General features: G+C 36.0%; 2 protein-coding genes across 2 annotated transcripts; both read right to left on the bottom strand.

Annotated features, from left to right (window-relative positions):
- Window positions 1–2,067: 2,067 nt before the first annotated feature.
- On the bottom strand, window positions 2,068–5,866 carry LOC114195039 (LEAF RUST 10 DISEASE-RESISTANCE LOCUS RECEPTOR-LIKE PROTEIN KINASE-like 2.4). Its single transcript, XM_085665718.1, has 4 exons — window positions 5,053–5,866; window positions 4,532–4,570; window positions 4,015–4,038; window positions 2,068–3,535 (listed from the first exon to the last, which is right to left on the bottom strand). The coding sequence occupies exons 1-4, from the start codon at window positions 5,864–5,866 to the stop codon at window positions 2,307–2,309; spliced, it is 2,106 nt and encodes a 701-aa protein (XP_085521844.1). The 3' UTR covers window positions 2,068–2,306.
- Window positions 5,867–10,763: 4,897 nt separating this feature from the next.
- LOC114195323 (rust resistance kinase Lr10-like) lies at window positions 10,764–13,215 on the bottom strand. Its single transcript, XM_085665719.1, has 2 exons — window positions 12,171–13,215; window positions 10,764–12,093 (listed from the first exon to the last, which is right to left on the bottom strand). Exons 1-2 carry the CDS (start codon window positions 12,913–12,915, stop codon window positions 10,997–10,999), a joined length of 1,842 nt encoding a protein of 613 aa, XP_085521845.1. The 5' UTR covers window positions 12,916–13,215; the 3' UTR covers window positions 10,764–10,996.
- Between the last annotated feature and the right edge of the window lie 6,146 nt (window positions 13,216–19,361).

Genomic DNA, 19,361 nt, shown 5'->3' with positions numbered 1-19,361 from the left:
CTTTGTTGGGGGCTTTTTTTCAATGTGGGCTTTTTTGGCCCTAGCCCAAATGGGCCAGAGCCAAACCCTGTGGACTAGACCAAATTGACACCTCTAAATATAGGCATCTAGTGTAGAGTTTTTTATTCTCTGTATGTAGATAAAACTTGCCAATACCAATTAAGCAAATAATGTTGACAGACTTAAATACTATCACATAAGACTTAAATACTACCACCTTATACAACTTATGAAGTTCATCTAACTTTACCAAATCAATGACTTACAAATTGAAGGAAAGAATGAACACAAATAAGTTATGATTTGTCTAACATTTTTTGGTAAAATACTATGAATAGCCGTTAGTAACAATTGTTGTATTAAGATGTGGGAGTCGTGAGACTTCGGTCTAATGAGCTTCAAGTCCTACATCAACACTATAAGTTCTTAATATTTAAAGAGTATCCTTGTTGGACCTTGACACTCTTTAAAAAAACTTATCTTTTCTTGTTTGGACATAGTATGCAAGGGTCAAAAAGGTACGTTTACCAACTGCCAATGGTGCCAAGAAAATCCAAATGAGCATTTCACTAGTGGAAAAGGGAGAATCTATGACGACTTATTGAGCCACCTGTCATAATAAGTTGACTGGTGGCATTTTTGTAATAAAAGTAACAATTATTATGACGGGTGAGAGGGGATCTACCACAATAAGTGAAAAGAGGAAACTTATTATGACGGGTGCAGTAGACCTATCATAATAAATAGATGCGATGGCAAAATTGAAATATGTTAAAAATATATTATGGTAGATTTTGGGAGACCTGTCATAATATCTCTAAATCCCTAATTTTTCCATTCTCTCATCTCTCTTTCTCGCCTCCCTTCTTTCTCAAAGTAGTTTCATTTCTCTTTCTCGTCCACCTTCTTTCTCAACCAGTCCATGTTGCGTTCGTCGTCTCCCTTCATTCTCAAACAGTCGACGCGACCTTCGTTTCTCGTTGTCGTAGCTTCCACAAGCGTTGCCGTCATTAGCCTCTCCCAATGATGTTGTTTGGAGCATTTTTCGATGATGTCATTCGCCGCGTCATCTGCCCTCATTGCCACACCGGTGATTCTGCCATCGTTTTGACAGGTTTTCCCTCTTTCGTTCACTTAGTTTGCACATGTCTGTCGGGCTATGGTTATACTTTGGAGTGACTGAGAATTGCTTTGTCATTTTAATGTGTGTTGCTATTGTTACCCTGTGTTGGCATCATATTGAATCTTAAAGGCGTTTCTAGATTGGTTGAAATGTTACACGAGAATGAATGCTTATCTTAGGTTGTAATGCTTGTGTTTGGTTTAAAGTTTTAATTTGGTTGGTTTTCGATTCATCCAAAAAATTTTATCCTTGTTACTCGGTTTGCTTTTTTTCCTTATTCGAAAGTTTTGGGGGAATTATGGGTTTAATTTTAATTCCCCTGATCTTGTGACTTAAGAATTTATCTGTAGGTGCTAAGTTTAGGGGTTGTCTTTTATTTTTATTTGGCTCATTCATGAAATTTTAAATCCCATTTTAATTTGCAAAATAATTGGTTGGACTGATTTCAATGGAATTTGTTTCATACATACATAAGCAAACAACATGCATTACCCAATTTTTTTAGTAGAAAGCTTCGGTGACTAAATTTTACTGATTAATTATAATTATTTTATTCATAATAGAGATTGTTTTAATAATTAATGATTTTTTATTTTGTAAATTAATTATTATAATGATTAACAATTTTTTATCATTGATATTTGTGGTTGTTAATAGAGGATTTTTTGTAGTGAAGATTAAATGATGTAGAAAAATAGTCCATTCTTTTTAAATAATTTATTTGTGAATTTAAAATTCATAAAAACACTATTTTTAAAATTTAAATTTACAATAAAAGAAACCTATTGTTTTTAATCGATTATTTTCACAAAAGAAAGTTGCTATGATTTTTATTTTCATAAAGATTTGCTGTGGATAGTTTTCATAGGAACTTTGGCAAGAAATTTATTTTGAAATTTTACAATCATTAACTATTTACAAACAAATTATCTATCAATTAAAACGGACAATATATACAATAATAAATTACTTATCTTACATATTCTAAGAAATCTAAAAAAAAAAACTCGACAAACATTTGTCTTTCCTAAAATATGTGTGAACATGATTATGGAGATCGAAGTAAATTTGAGCAAAATTATAAATTTGGTAATCCATATTTTATACTTCAAAATATAAAAACAAAGGAGAATAAATTATACAAATGACATATTATATATGAGCATATTCAACATGTCAAAAATTATTCCCTATTGTAGGATTGGTTCTGATTCTGTAGAGTACTAGAATAACTAATAAATTCACTTGTTATTGATTGTTTGGAGTTTTCCGCAGCTTCACATGGATATAAAGAAAATTTTGGAGGAATTTCCAAGTTTTCTATATCTCTTTCGAGCATTTCTACTACTTTGTTCATAGAGGGACGATTATTTGGATTCATTTGTATATACCATAGTGCAACTACAATAATCTTCTTTGCTATTTTCTTTTCCTCTTCTGTGATACCTTCTAGTTCTATATCTTTTTGTTCTCTAATGTTTTCATAAATCCAAGAGGGAAAGTAAATTTGGCTTGAATGCTCTACTTGGGGATTCAAGTTTTTCCTTCTACTTGCCATTTCCATCAAAAGCATTCCAAAACTATAAACATCAGACTTATGAGATATTCTCCCAATGATTTTATAAAACAATTCTGGAGCCATATATCCAATTGTTCCTCCCACTGTTGTCATGGTGACAATGCTATTATCTACCGGATATAGCTTTGCCAATCCAAAATCAGATACCTTTGGAATGAAATCATCATCAAGTAGAATATTGTGTGGCTTTATATCAAAATGCAAAATTTGCATCTCACATCCATGGTGGAGATAAGCAATTCCTCGAGCTATCCGAATTGACATATTATATATTTTGTCATAACCAAAATCTACACTTTGGTCTTTAGAAAAAATAATTTTATCAAGAGATCCATTGGACATGAATTCATAAACAAGAGCACGTCTTGAACCCTCAACACAAAATCCAATTAACTGTAATATGTTTTGATGATGTATTCTTCCAATGGTAGCAACTTCATTGATAAAGTCATGTCCATTACCTTTTGATTTACCTAGCATTTTTATTGCCACACAAGTTCCACTAGATAATTTTCCCTTGAACACCGAGCCATAACCTCCTTCACCCAATTTTTCTTTGAAACCTTTAACCATCTTCTTGATTTCCTTGTATGAGTATCTAATAGGCATCAAGTTATTGTGTTCTAGATAATTTTCAATATTTTCATACATTGATAAATGCCTTCTCCGCCATTTGTATATCAAAATCACAATAAGTAATGTCACCGCAAACAAAAATCTGAGTAGCAAGAATAATGGTAAAGCATAGCGTCCAATGATAAATGATATTGATGCAAAGCTAAGGTCTACTTTTTCAAATATTAGGTTCCCTTCTTTTATTGTTGCATGGAGTCCTGAAAAATAAAATTACAAATGTAATTGTGAAGAAAAAATGTGTAAGTCGGCACCATATAAGTAGAACTTCCTAAATCTGGTTAATAAAGTGAGAAGAGTACATGTTAAAAGTTCACTTATGAAATTATATAATTACTTTTAAAGTTTGTACATAAGTATAACTTCCTGAATTCGCCTACTAAAGTAAGGAGAGGACAATGTTAAAAGATCAATTATAATAATTATATTATTAATTTTAAATTTTGTTATATGAGAGTATTTTGATTTATCATAATTTTGAGTCATTGTTTTTTAATCAATAACTAGACTTTATTTCTAAATTGCACTATTTTAAGAGTGTGAAATCTAGTTTCTATAAAGGTTTTTATTAGACGAAGTTCTAGAGACTATCATACACAAATTGTTATAATAAATGTTCTATTAAAAAGCCAGCATATAACTAATATTATTTTTAGCATAAACAAGTAGAACAATTTACCTGTCCAAACATAAGTCACAAAATCTGCAAGAAAAGTATACCTAAATGAGTAAATAGAGGGAAAAACATTTGTTTGATAAGAAAGTTAATTAACATGGGATATTATAAGAAAATATATTTGTTAAAATAAAACATTAATTTGGTTTCCAAAATTCGATAACAAATAATAATAACATTAAAAGAAAATTAAACTTTGTTTCTAAAATTTGATACCAACCATCAACTTAGTAATAATAAGAACACCAAAAGAAAAAAAATTGTTTGTAAATTATATCAAAAAATTTAGTTCTTTTGCTGCTACATATTAGTCAATTCATGTCAACATGAAAGAGGGACAAATATAGATTTATTAATTAAAAAGTAAGATATGTTTAGCAATGTTTTATTACTTGATTAATAAATATGAAATGATATATATATTTGTAGAGTTTATAAATAATGGAAAAGTATATAGTTGAATAAAGTAATGACACATCCAAATCAAAGAGCAGATAAATTGAGGTGGTACTATTCTTACATGGTGGATAAGCTAGCACTTGAAACCATATCCCTGTACCTGAAAATATCGAAAGAAAATATCATTTTCAGAATTATTTTTATCACTTTAATACCGCATAGAAAAAATACATTTTAACACGTTTCTACATTTATTTAACACATTGTTTTTACTATCCCATTATAAAAATCATGTCAAAAAAAATATAAGTGTCATCTTATCATTGCCCTACTGCATAATGCCATAAAGGAAATACCCAATAACAAGTTTCAAAAATTATTATTATTTAAAACTTCTAACGCCTGTATCTTCTTTTCTAAAAGTTCATGTAAAGCATACAATTAATGAACAGAGTGACGTATTAGTCATAAAAAAAATATAAATATAGACATGGGAAGCTTTGCTTAGAAATATCTCAAATTAGTTTTAACACGATGGGTTTGGTGATCATTGATAATATATATGTATATAGTTATCATGTATAATGATATATAATTGAAGAAATTTTAATTTTAATTTAACTTGAATTTGAGTTCCTTTACCACATTCCGTTTGCAGTAGTCCGAATATATCGTTGCAGAAGAGGGTGCATTGAAGCTTGAGGATGGAAGAGTCGAAATAGCACTCGCCATGAGATGAGTTTCCACATTCATCCTCACAGCCAGTATGTAGCCACGACATCTCAAATCCATAAAGTAGCGCTGAGTTCATCATAGTGTAGGAAGATTTATTTGCGTGCAAACCCCACCACGACGTCGGAGAAAGCAGCTTTATACGACAACCAACTTCAAAGTCCGCTGCTGTTAAGTCACCAGCAATGGCATATGTATACCCTTTTGTCTCCCACTTCACCCACGGAGTAGTGTTCACGTACTTATAATTCTCACTCACTGGATGGCTGCAATTCATGAAAATTATGTGCTTGAAAAGACTCTTCTCGTTAAAACTAAGTTTAGACAATTGGGCTTGAGTGGCTCGGTATGGATCTACAGCACGATAATTATCAGTGAAATTGGATTGAGACAGGAAATAGCGTGGAAGTGAGAAGCTTTGTTCTTCAACTCCTGGATCAACCACTCGGACTGTGAAATTATTGTAGTTGATGGCCTGCACATGATATTTTCCCCCGTACAAATATAACACCGTCACATTGTTTTCACAATCCAGCTCATACCTGTTGTCGCCAGAATATATTGGGTCACCTTTCAACCTAAATGGAGGCCTTATGTTTGCGATTTTCCCACAGGAAGAAGTGGGACAATCAAGAGCGTACTCTTGCTCATTTATCGCACATATTTGTTGGACCAGAAACAGCAAGAACATCAACAATAACACCATCTCTCTCCACATCATCATGGTTGGAGACTTGTGATAAAGACTTGAACCATGGGCAATATTTAACTGTTTAATCGCAGGCTTACGTTTTTTTTTTTACCAAGAAACTCCTTATCTAGAGTTCTATATACTTGCAACGAAATTTAGAAATATAAAAACTACAGTGTGATTCCACGTCGATCACGCTGTTTTTATTGGGTTTTTAATAAACTTAAATGTATTAACCACTATAGGTAACTAGCCGTTGTAAGAAACTAGCCGTTGTGAGTGGTTAATGCACTAGCCGTTGGAGTCTAGGTAGTTAATAAGTTAGCCGTTTATAGCCGTTTATAGCTGTTTATAGCCGTTGAGAGTACAATATGAGGAAATGTGGGTCTATAAATATAATGTATTGTAAGAACAACAAAAACAACAAGAGGTGAATAAAGTTTTTTCACAAGATCATTTGAGTTGTTGTCTAACAAAGTGCTAACAAAGTGGTATCAAGAGCCAGTTAGCTTGAGTGTTTGAGTGGAAAAGAGAGAGAGCTAGAGAGCTTGAGTGCTTGAAAAAAGAGAGCTAAGTGTTTGAGAAAAAAAGAAAGTGAGATGGCCAGTCTTACAAATAGTGTCTCCCTACCCAAGTTGACAAAGGCTGTCAATTATGACAATTGGAGTCTCAAAATGAAGGCCCTTCTTGGATCCCAAGAAAATTGGGAGGTGGTTGAAAATGGTTTTGATGAACCAGCCAACACTACAGGTTGGTCAAATGCCCAGTTCAAAGTGCTGAAAGACGCACGTGTGAAGGACAAGGCAGCTTTGTACATTCTGTACCAAGCTGTGGACGAGTCTGGCTTTGAGAAGATTGCAAGTGCAAAATCTTCAAAAGAAGCGTGGGACATATTGGAGAAGGCGTATAAGGGAGATGATCGAGTGAAGCAGGTGCGACTTCAAACACTTAGAGGCGAATTGGAGAGCATGAAGATGAAAGAGACAGAAGGAGTAGCCGAGTACATTACTCGGGTTGAAATTGTGGCAAATCAACTTAGTAGAAATGGAGAGACGTTGCCTGCTAGCCGAGTTGTGGAGAAGATCTTGAGGTCTCTAACGGATGACTTTGAGAACGTGGTGTGCGCGATTGAAGAGTCCAAGGACTTGTCAATGTTCACAGTTGAAGAGCTTGTCGGGTCCCTTGAGGCGCATGAGCAGCGGAAGAAGAAGAAGAAGGTTGAGCCACTTGATCAATTACTCCAAACAAAGATGTCAATTAAAGATGAGAACGCTCAGAACACTCAAGGTAGAGGACGATATCGAGGAGGTATAAGAAACGGTCCTAGTGGTAGAAGCCGAGGACAAGAAGAGAAAGAACAATCCGGTCAACAAAATAGGCACGGAAGAGGACGAGGTCCATGGAGAGGAGGTCAATCAAGCAACTCAAATGTTGAGTGCTTCAAGTGTGGCAAGTATGGCCATTATGCAAAGGACTATTACTCAGGCAAGTGTTTCAATTGTGGTAAATCTGGACATTTTGCCAAAGATTGTAGATCTGAAAGTAGAAAGGAAGAGACGATCAACCTCACAAAAGATGTTGAAGAAGAAGCGACATTGTTGATGATGGCGCGTAGCTCGGGAGCCGAGCATAAACAAGTGGTGAACTCGGCAAGAAAACCGAGTAGCATGGAGAATTCAGCAAAAAAGCTGAGTATAGTCGATAACTCGACAAGACAGTCGAGTAGCGTGGATAGGTCAACAAGACAATCGAGTAGGTTGCATAGGCTGGTGAGACATGTAGATAGCCCAAACAGGGTGGTTGAGCGTGTAGATACCCCAGACAACATGGTGGAGCATGAGGCCAACTCAGTTAACTTGGTGGAACGCCTACATAGCTCGGATAAGTTGGTGGAGCAAGTGGATTACTCAAATAGCTCGGTGGAACATGTGAAAAGCTTGAATATCTCAGAATTTGAAGAAGAAAAGCTTCTAATCCAAAGGTTGGAGATTGCAAAAGGAGACTTGCAACAGAGTATTGAAAAGGAGGTTAGAGACAATTTAATTCTACAAGAAAGCGTAGAGAGAAGGAAACATGCTTTGCAAAAGCGGCACTTGGAATTTGAAGAAGATGTTTCAAGTTTGCAAGAACATTTACAAGTTGAGAAGGATCTGAGAGCTGCACTCGAAGTGCAAGATGAGAAGTGGCGACTTGAAATGGATGAGGAGATTGAGCACAACAATACGTGGGTGTGGTCTAACCTTTCAAAAGGAAGTCAACCTATTGATAAGAACTCAGTTAACGACAAATCGGCCACAAAGGCAAAGAACCCAATGAGTAACAAGTCGGTCAAAGAGAAGAACAAGTTTGCCAGTAAGGATGCAAAAACTGAGAGAGCAGAGAACAAGTTAGTCACAGGGAAAGCGAAGTACAAGTCGACCATAAATAAAGTGAAAGGGAAGTCAGTCATGAAGAAAGCGAAGAACTTAACTATTCATGAAAGGGACAAGCACAATGTGAGAAGAGTTATTGCACGTTGGAAGCCGTGATGAAGAATAAAGGAACAAAGATGGAGAATAATAGAAGCATTTAAGTTTAAGGGGGAGTTTTGTTGGGTTTTTAATAAACTTAAATGTATTAACCACTATAGGTAACTAGCCGTTGTAAGTGGTTAATGCACTAGCCGTTGGAGTCTAGGTAGTTAATAAGTTAGCCGTTTATAGCCGTTTATAGCTGTTTATAGCCGTTGAGAGTACAATGATGAGGAAATGTGGGTCTATAAATATAATGTATTGTAAGAACAACAAAAACAAGAGGTGAATAAAGTTTTTTCACAAGATCATTTGAGTTGTTGTCTAACAAAGTGCTAACAGTTTTCCCTATAAAAATTGTGCAATAACATTTAAAAGTGAAAACGCGGACTTGGAATGACTTTGACCGTGATTCCACTCTGAATTCCTAGATTCAATGCAATAATGTTTAAACAAAATGCAAAATTCGTGGTCTGTGTCCTTCTGACAGGCCCAATGACCCAAACAAGCCCGTTGACCCAAACACGCCTGACGACCCGTATGGACCCGACGACCCGGACGGGTCTTACGACAAAGTCGGGCCTGACGACCTAGATGGGCTTGACGACACGACAGGCCCGACAACCCAAACGAGCCCCACGAGCCGGATGGGACTAACGACCCAGACGGGCCATACAACCTAGACTGACCCGTCGACCCGGACGGGCCCAACAACCTGGACGGGCCAAACAACCCGGATGGGCACGACGACCCGGATGTGCACGATGACCCGGACGGGCCCAACGATCAGAACTAGCCTGACGACCCGGACGGGCCCAACGACCAAGACGGGCCCGACTACTTGGACGGGCACGACAACCCGGATGTGCATTACGACCTGGACAGGCCCAACGACCCAGACGGGCCCAATAACCCATAAAGGTCTCATCTAGTCTCCTCTGGGTCACTGGGCCCATCCAGGTCATTGGGCCCTATTTAGGTCATCGGGCTCGTCTGGGTCTTCGGGCCCGTTCGGGTCGTTGGACCCGTCTAGGTCGTCGGACCCTTTTGGGTTGTCGGGCCCGTTCGGGTCTTCTGGCCCATCCTTGTCATCGGGCTGTTCTGGGTCATCGCACATGTCCGGGTTGTCGGGCCCATCTGAGTTATCTGGCTCGTTCGGGTCGTCGGGCCTGTATGGATCATCGGGCCCGTCCAGGTCGTTGGGTCCGTTTGAGTCGTCGGGCCCTGTAGGAGCTTTGGGCCAGTCCAGGTCATCGGGCCCATCGGAAGTGTCGGACTCGTTCGGGTCGTTGTGCCCGTCGGGGTCATTGGGCCCGTCCAGATCGTCAAGCCTGTCCGGATCGTCGGGCCCGTCTGGGTCATCTGGCCCCTTCGGATCATTGGGCCCTTAGGGGTTGTTGGGCCCGTCCGGGTTGTCAGGCCTATCTGGGTCGTCGCGCTCGTCCGGGTTGTCTGGCCCGTCCGGATCGTCGGACCCGTACGTGTCGTCGGGCCTGTCTGGGTCGTAGGACCCGTTTGGGTTGTCGGGTCCATACGGGTCGTCGGCCCGTTCGAATAGTTGGGTCTGTCTGGGTCGTAGGGCCCATCCACCTCGTCGGGCACGTCCGAGTTATCGGGCCCGTCCATGTTGTCGGACATGTCCGGGTTGTTAGGCCCGTCCTGGTCGTCGGGCCCATCTTGGTCGTCGGGTCTGTCCTTGTCATCGGGCCCGTCCAGGTCGTCGAGCCCGTCCGGGTCATCGGGCTCGTTCGAGTCGCTCGACTTGATCTTTGACTCTGACTTAATGTAGTATTATTTAGGGGGCTAATCCACTTTAATCCTAGCCCTAATCCACTAGAGAGGGGGCTTTGGAGGCTGGAGCTTTTTTTTGACCCCCTCATTTAGGAGCTCCCTAAAAGGGACTTTATGAAAAGTGGGCCAGGACTGACCCATGGACTAGGAACCGAATTGACATCTCTAATTATATTACATTTATTGATGAGAAAATTCATTGCTAATATCCATGTCAAATTATCGATAGATCACAATTTTGTTTACCATAAAAAAGTAATCCATAAAAAATAAAATTAATTGCGGATTTCTGCTGTTACTAACGAATAACTGGTCATCAATAATATTGGATTTTATTGTAGTATTCCTAAACAATATAAACAAATATAAAAAAGAAAGTATATTTAAGAGTATTTATTTTAACAACTTCGAAAATCCCTTCTATAATCATACACGTTAAGTAAAAAAAAGAAAAAAAAAAAATATATATATATATATATATATATATATATATATATATAAATGAAATACCTGCAAATATAGAATTTCTGTTTCATGATACAAAATTATACAAATATTTATTGAGCTACTATCCTGTCTTACAAACTATTCCTGGGACAAGAAACGTTATCATCATGGATCAAAACAAATTTATTGTTTAAACTTTTTATTATCATCTAAATATAATATTTTATTATTAAGTTTAAGGAAATAGTTGTTAAATATCCTTTTCCCATTGTATTTGATAGATCATGTAAATTACAGCCGTTACTTTTTCTACGGAGTAAAATACAACTCTTACTTAATCTACAACTTAAAATACTCAGTTTTCTTCTATGATAATAAATCAATAAAACACATCTTTGTTAACGTAACTATTCTCTTATTCATGAATCGCTTCCAGCTCCAAAGGTCTTCTTGCTGAAGTGAGACTAGCAGTAGTTGAAGTTGTTGAATGAAATGGATTAGGAGGCACAGTTAACTGATCTTCCTCTTTAGTTTCTAGCATTTGTATGACAGATTTCATGGATGGGCGGTTCACTGGCTGCCATTGTATGCACCAAAGTCCAACAATGGCCAACTTCTTCGCAATTTTAACATCATCTTCATCCTCAACATGGATATGTACGTCTCCATCAACCAGGTTATAAATCCAATCTGGGTATAGAACATGGATATTTTGTGGGGATGACGTGTCTACATTCTTCCTTCCTCCAACCATTTCTAGCAACAACATTCCATAACTGTAAATATCTGACTTGTAGGACACATTTCCAAAGTTCCTGGAGAAAACTTCCGGTGCAATGTATCCCAAGGTTCCCCTAGCAGCCGTCATGGACACCAAACTTCGATTCTTGGAACACAATTTGGCTAATCCAAAATCAGAAATCTTTGGAGTGAAGTTGTCATCAAGCAACACATTGCGAGGATTGATGTCAAAGTGAATAATGGGATGATTACAACCTTGATGAAGATACTCAATCCCTTTAGCTATACCAAGAGCAACGCGTTGCATCTTCTCCCATCCAAGGAAATTGTCCTTGTCATCGGGTGGAAATATAAAGCTTTGTAATGAACCCTTTGGGAAGAAATTGTAGACAAGAGCACGATGGATTCCTTCGGCGCAAAAGCCTAGCAAACGAACCACGTTGATGTGGTGGATTTTCCCCATAATTCCAACTTCATTGATGAACTCATTCCCATCTCCGTCAGTATTATTGATGATCTTCACAGCCACGAGAATCTCATTCGAAAGTTTTCCTCTGAAAACAGCTCCGTGAGCTCCTTCCCCTAGTTTTTCTTTAAAACCGCCGGTGATTCTCTTGACATCGGCGTACGTAAACCTTGTGGGCTTTTCTGCCCTGTAATCCTCTAAGAACTTGTCCACTCTTGCTTGGTCTTCTTCCTTCTCTCTAAAATAGCGGAAAGTCTTAAAAGCCACAATGATCAGCAGGCCCAAAAGAACTGAACCTACGATAACTGTTGGAGACTCGATTAAAAAGAGTTAAGAGATATGAAAAGCTTTAACGAAGTAGTGTGCAAGAATCTGATCTTACCTGTAGTAGAAACAATAAAAGATCTGAAATTCGTGATTCTTTTCTGAAGGCTCCTGCGGTCGTAGCAATCAAAACATTCGATAACTTCAGTGCTGTTGTTCTTCCATTTACATATTTTACCTTTTTTGCACGCAGTACAAGCTGGTTTGGACCATGTCAACGTCAGCTGATTCTGTAGCATCTCCAATGCCGAGACGGTAGCAGCAGGGACGTCGAACATCTTTGAACAGAATGTGAGGTCCCATTCTAAGACACTTGCTTGAGAATCAGTAACGTAAATCGGACAGGAGTTCATATCTTGGTACGGTCCATATTGATTTCTGAGTTGTGTATTCCCAACTGAAGAACAGTCAAAGAAGCTCAAGCTGCTTGATACGGTAATGTAATAATCTTTAAAAGAATTGAAGTGGTTGAGAAGGGTTTTTGGAAGGCAATTGTTGGGGTCCTTCAAGTAAATTTGAAACTTTTTGTAGTCAATGTTTTCGACCTGGAGTTTTATGGTAGGGAGCACAAACATGGTGTTGTTTTCTTGAGTACAATACAGACAATAGCCAGGATGAGCACATTCATGCATCCCCTTGACGAGTTGGAAGGGAAATCTAATAGGTGGTTGGTTTGCCCCACAAGACAATTCCTCGCACTCGTTATTGTAGCTGCTACCTTTGATAGGAATGAGCTTTAGGGATAGCATCAGTGTGATCAATATGCCATAGCCATGGAGAGACAGTAGACTAGGCTTTGACATCTCTAGTGTAAACCGTGCAAGGCTTTATTTTCTTTTGCGATAAGAACCTTAGATAACCAAACTCGGAGAATTTTCAATTTAAGTTTACACAATCAATGAATCTTTGTTGTTACATTTAGTTCAGGAATCAAGAGAGAAGCTACAGTCAAAGTCAGCGCAAGTCTGCGTCTTAACATTAAAATATCATCGCACAACTTTTTATAGAGAAAAATATTGTACCTGCGTGCAGCGTGATCAATATAGAATTAATTAGGAAGGGCACCACTGAGTGGTTTATTTTGTTCTGGGAAGAGAACGTGATGACAGACAGAAAGACACAGAACGTGCATTTCGGCTGTGAGGATCAAAAGAATTACTGTTCACTTTTTGTGGTAAGGAATTCGAATGCAAGTTAAATTAATGTATTTAATTAAAGAAAGCCTTATATATCTCCTTTAATTTCTTCAGCAATCTTTAAATTTCTTCAATTCTCATCATACATCATAACTATTTGTTTACCAATTATTAGCAAAACCAACTGTCTATTGTTAAATCTAATAATTTGAGATATTTCCACGCAAAGCTTTCCATGTCTACGTTTATTCATTAAATTTGTTTTTATGGTTTACTTGAACTTAGAAAAAGATATATGTTTTAACAGTTCTACAAAATAATAACTTTTAAAACTTGTTAATGGGTATAACCTTTTATGGCATTATGTAGTATTCTTTGTGTTGGAGTGATAAAAGAAATTCTGAAAATGATATTTTCTTTCATTTTCAGATACAGCAAAACGAACATGGTTACAGGGGCTACCTTCTCGAGCATGTAAGAATAGTATCATCCTAATTTACCTGCCCTTTGGTCATGAGAATAATAAGATGAATTGATTTTGATGTTTAATTTATTACTATATTCAACAATATACTTCAAGATAATTTATTAACTCTAAAAATGTATATAATTTGATGTTTATGAATAAAACATTGTAAACATATGTTATTTTTTAATAATAATACATCTATATTTGTCCCTTTTTCAATTGTAAACATATGTTATTTTTTAATAATAATACATCTATATTTGTCCCATTTTCAAAATATTTTGTATGTGGGCAAACATATTTAATATAGATTAGTACAATCATAAACTTTTACTTGTCACATATTTGAAACTATGACTTTGTATTATCTTATTAACCTAATTTAACAAATATATGTAAAATGTGAAACGGTTACCTAAAATTGACATAACCTTTCATTTTAACCCTTTATAGAACATTTTCTTTTTATATTTTATTTTTGACATCTAAACGCTAATTTAGACTAGACGAACTTGACTACGTGTAGCAACATATCAACTAAATTCATTTACTTTTCTTTTAATGTTGTTACTATTATTATTACTACTAAGTTGATACTTAGTATGAAACTTTAACAAACTATCAAATTTTAGAAACAAAATTCATCCTTTATTTTACCAAATATATTACTTACATCTCATGTTATAATTAACTTTCTTATCAAACATATATGTTTCAGGCAACTTAATTTAAGTATATTTTTCTTGCAGATTATTTTGTGACAGGTGCTTGCCAAGGTTAGTCCTGTACTTCTTTATGATGGCTTTTTACTAGAGGATTATTATAATAATTTGTATAAGTACATCTAATAAAAAAATTGAATCTTAACAAACTAGATTTCACACTCTTAAAATAGTGCACTTTTATTATTTAAAACTATTTTTATAATTATTATACTTTAGTTTTTGGCATGCATTTTCGTCACTTTAGGGTAGATAAGAAAACTTTTAAATAATAATTAATTTTAGTAATAAAAAATTACTATTCATTATAGTGATTAATTTAAATATTACTTTATAAAATAAAAAACTATTGATTGATAAAATTGTCAATGTTATGAATAAGAAATTATATTTTGGCTTTGACAAAATATATAATATATCAATGATGATAGCTCGTGGGATTGTTTATCTCCACCATGGATGTGAAATGCAAATTTTGAATTATGATATAAAGTCCCACAATTTTGTTTTTTAATCGGCAAAAATAAATAAATTAAATTAATGAGATAATCGGGTTACCTCAATCTATATACACAGTACAAAAAGAAAACAAAAAAAGTCTTAAGGTTTCCTCTCCCATATTAAGTCTACTGTGCATAAACCTGACATTCTCAAATAACACAAAGGTTAAGAACATTGCATGTCCATACATACAAAGCAAATACTAGACCCTATTACAAAAACATGAAAAAATTGATTGAACATAACAATCTTATACGCTTTTGATCCAATACTGCTAGTGATTTCTTTCATGTATCAACCAATAGATGCTTCATTCATGCTTGTTTCCTGAAAACTGCTACCTAACAGCCATGTTCCAGCACCCCTGTAAGCTACAACATGCTTATTACACAACCTGCAACCAAACTGCAAACAAATTCACAATACCTCCGTTTGAATTGAACCTACATGCACAAGTATGTGAGCCCAAACTTACTTGATTAAAGTATATCATAACTTGAATAACAGGTGAGCAAGTTTTAGCCTAGACAAGGAGATCTAGAAGACATATTGTTAGAATAGTTTACCCCTTAAGACTAAAAATGACTTATAAATGCATTGTTTGGAGGCAAGTGATCGGGCTAAAACACCAATCAAAGTAAGAGAATGTTGTTTTTGGATACTTAGTTGTGATCCAAGCCCAAACCGTTACTTGTGCTAGGGTAAATACTTCCTCCACATCAATTTTACAATGCCTAAAGATAGAGTTATTCCTATGATTCCATATATTCCTTATAACTACCACCCACATACATCTCCAAACAATATTTTGTTTGTTGTTCAACCCTATAATGTGAAACTGTGAAAAGTGCTCTTTAGCACAATTTTGTGAACTAAATTTATCCTAGACCAAATGTCACACTTGTTCCAAATTTGACTAGTCACCGAACAACTAAAAAACATATGTGATATTGATTCTTCTATAATTCCACACATTACACACATATTGTTTCCTAAAGTCATTCCTCTCCTAATAAAGTTGTCTTTTGTTGCAACCGTATTGATAAAAACTCGTCAAGCAAAATGTTGAGCACTTGGTAATGCTCTGCATTTCCAAAGTTTTACAAACTGGTCATTGTCATCCATTATATTTCCATTATAAAACCTCTTATATGTTGACTTTACCGTGTACTTTTTTGATTCATCTGCTTTCCATAACCATTCATCACTCCCATTTCTGTTGGGTATACTCTCTTGTATCTCTTTCATCAATTCTTCCACCAGTTCTTTCTCCCATTCAAACCATTCTCTTCTCCACACCAAATTCCAAATCCATTGGTTTTCGTTCCAAAACCCAACCTCCCTCAAAGTGGCATCTTTTAAAACTGAGTTAGATAAGAGTCGAGGGAATCTATGTTTTAAAGGTAAATCTTTTGTCCACATATCTTCCCAAAACTTTATTTTATTTCCTAATCCTTTATTCCATGTTACATTACTATCAAACCAAATACCCCATTGTCCTCTCCCACAAACTTTCCTTATATCTCTCCACCACCATGAGTCATGTGCACCTTCTTTTGTCTCATTTAGGGCTCTCCAAGACCCATACTTTGATATTATAATATCTCTACACAGACCTGGTTCTTCATTCACTAGCCTCCATTTCCATTTGCCAAGTAAAGCGAAATTAAAAAATCTCATATCTTTTAAGCCTAGTCCACCCTCTTCCTTAGGTTTACACATTTGCTCCCACTTCACCCATGCAATCTTCCTCCCCTCAAACCCCCATCCCCATAGGAAATGCCTTTGTATTTTAACAATTGCATTCAACACGCTCTAGGGCATTTTAAAGATTGAGATGAAGTATATAGGAATATCATATATTACATATTTAATTTAGGTGACCCTTCCTGCAAATGATATGTGTCTTCCTTTCCATATAGCTAATCTTTTTCTCATTTTTCTTAGCATCACTTGCCAAAAATCTATTTTTCTATGATTTCCCCCAACAGGTACTCCTAAATAAGTAAATGGTATGGTCATAGTGTTGCAATTTAAAATGAGTGAGAACCTTTCTATGTCACTTAAGTGCACTCCTATACCCCCTATTCTACTTTTATGGAAGTTGACCTTTAGCCCCGAGGCCAATTCATAACATCTCAGAATACTTTTTAGAGCCAAAACATTTTGTATCATTGGTTTACACACAAAGAGGGTATCATCAACAAATATCATCATGCTTAAGGAGAGGTCTTTATGCCCTACCTTTACCCCTTGTAGAAGGCCCTTGTTTTCTGCCTCCCGAATTGCCCCTGCTAGCCCCTTAGTCACAAGCTTGCCTTAGCCCTTTTTGTTGTTTAAATTCCTCTATGAGACTACCATTAACTAAAACAGATATAGTTGAAGACTCTAGACATTTCCTTATCCATTTGATCCATTTTGAACAAAAGCCTAATCTTCCCATTATATACATTAGAAAAGCCCAATCAACCGAGTCATATGCCTTCTCAAAATCTACCTTTACTATGATACATTTATCTCTTTTCCTCCTTACATCATCTATTACTTCATTTGCAACCACCACACTGTCTAATAAACCTCTATCCTTTATAAATGCATATTGTTTTTGGTCTATTATCTTATGTATAACTTTTTGTAGTCTCTTTGCTAAAATTTTAGAGATGATTTTATATATACAATCAATTAATGAAATAGGCCTATACTCCTCCAACCGTTGGGGATTTTCAGTCTTAGGTATAAGACTAATAAAGGATGCATTACTCCGAGTGGGCTAATTACCACAACTATGAAAACAATTGACAACCCTTAAAATGTCCATCTTAATAATATCCCAAGCTTGCTTAATAAAATTGAAATTAAAATCGTTTGGCCTTGAGCTTTTGCTACTGTCACAATCCCATACGGCTTCCCTAATTTCCTCTTCTAAAAATCTACTAATCAATAGATTGTTATCCTCCGATTTAATAAGTGGGAAGCCTATGTTATCTAGCCTAACATTCACATTAGAATCCTTACTGAATCTAATCCTAAAGATGTTCTTTATCTCTTCTTTTACCTTTTCTGGCTCTTCACACCATTCATTATCAATTACCAAACCCATGATCATAGTTTTTGTCCTTCTCCATTTAGTAACTCTATGAAAGTATTTAGTGTTCAAGTCTCCTGCCTGTAACCATTTGGTTCTTGAATTTTGTTTCTCTAGAGCTTCTTGTCTAAAGTTTATTCTTTTTAATTCTGCAAATAAATTACACCTCTCTACCGTACCTTCATCATCTAGACTATTTTCTTCATCTCTTTTATCTAGATCTGTTATGGATGATATAACCCTTTGCTTAATCTTATTGATGTCCCCAAAAATCTCTTTATTCTAGATTTTCAAATCTTGCTTAAGTCTCTTTAATTTCTCCTTTAGGGTCCAGATTTCATTTCCATTTACCTCATATCTACCCCAACAACATTTCACTGTTTCCATAAACCCTTTCTCTGTTTGCCAAACATCTAAACTTCTGAATGGTTTCAGACCCCAATCAAACGTTGTATTTTTAACTATTAGAGCACAATGATCAGAAACTGTTCTGTCAAGTACATATTGTTTACTTTGAGGCCATATGTCCAACCATTCTTTCGACACTAAAACTTTATCTAACCTACTCTTGGCAGTCCCATTGACTTTTTACCAAGTATACTTTCTTCCAATCATGGGTATATCTAAAAGTTCTAAACTCTCAATGAACATGTTGAAAGTGACAATCTCTCTTCCATCGTTAGTTTTTGAGTTAACCCTTTCCTCTCCTCAGATTTTCTAATTGCATTAAAATCCCCCAACATGCACCACACCTTGTTAGCATCACCTTTCCTACTACTATATAATTCTTTCCACATTGTTTTCTTTTCAAAATATATGCAAGGGGAGTATACATTCACAATAGTTATAGGTTGTTTCTTATCACCCCACTTCCTTTCTAGAATTTGATAATGAAAAGTTTATGTTCTAAATTGTTAACAAACCTCTGACCCCCCTTTCTGATTCGTAATGTTCCCACTGCACATTATTATTTCCCCAAATTGCGTAACATTTATCTTTTGTTATTGTCATTGTTTTCATCTCCTGAATACATACCATGTCAACCTCCTCTTTTCTTATGATTTCCCTAATATATCTCCATTTTACAGGACCTCCTAGCCCTCTGATATTAAAACTCATGATCCTCATTGATCCTTTTCTTTATACCCCTCTTGTCTTCCATCAAGATTGAGCTTTGTTTTATATACCTATTTCACTCCTATGATGTCTTTTCCCTTAGTATAGTTTACGAGCTCCCAAGTGTTATTCTTCTCAATCATTTTAACCTCTTCTTCCATAGCCTTTAACCATACGTTTTGCTTTGATGCTTCTTCATACAAGTTAGGATCAATCATGG

The sequence above is a fragment of the Vigna unguiculata genome, chromosome 8 (assembly GCF_037176805.1).
Source record: "Vigna unguiculata cultivar grain cowpea cultivar isolate G323 ecotype 2 chromosome 8, ASM3717680v1, whole genome shotgun sequence".
Taxonomy (NCBI): Eukaryota; Viridiplantae; Streptophyta; class Magnoliopsida; order Fabales; family Fabaceae; genus Vigna; species Vigna unguiculata.
Note: the sequence above shows the minus strand (reverse complement) of the source record. Positions and strands in the feature narration are given on the sequence as shown.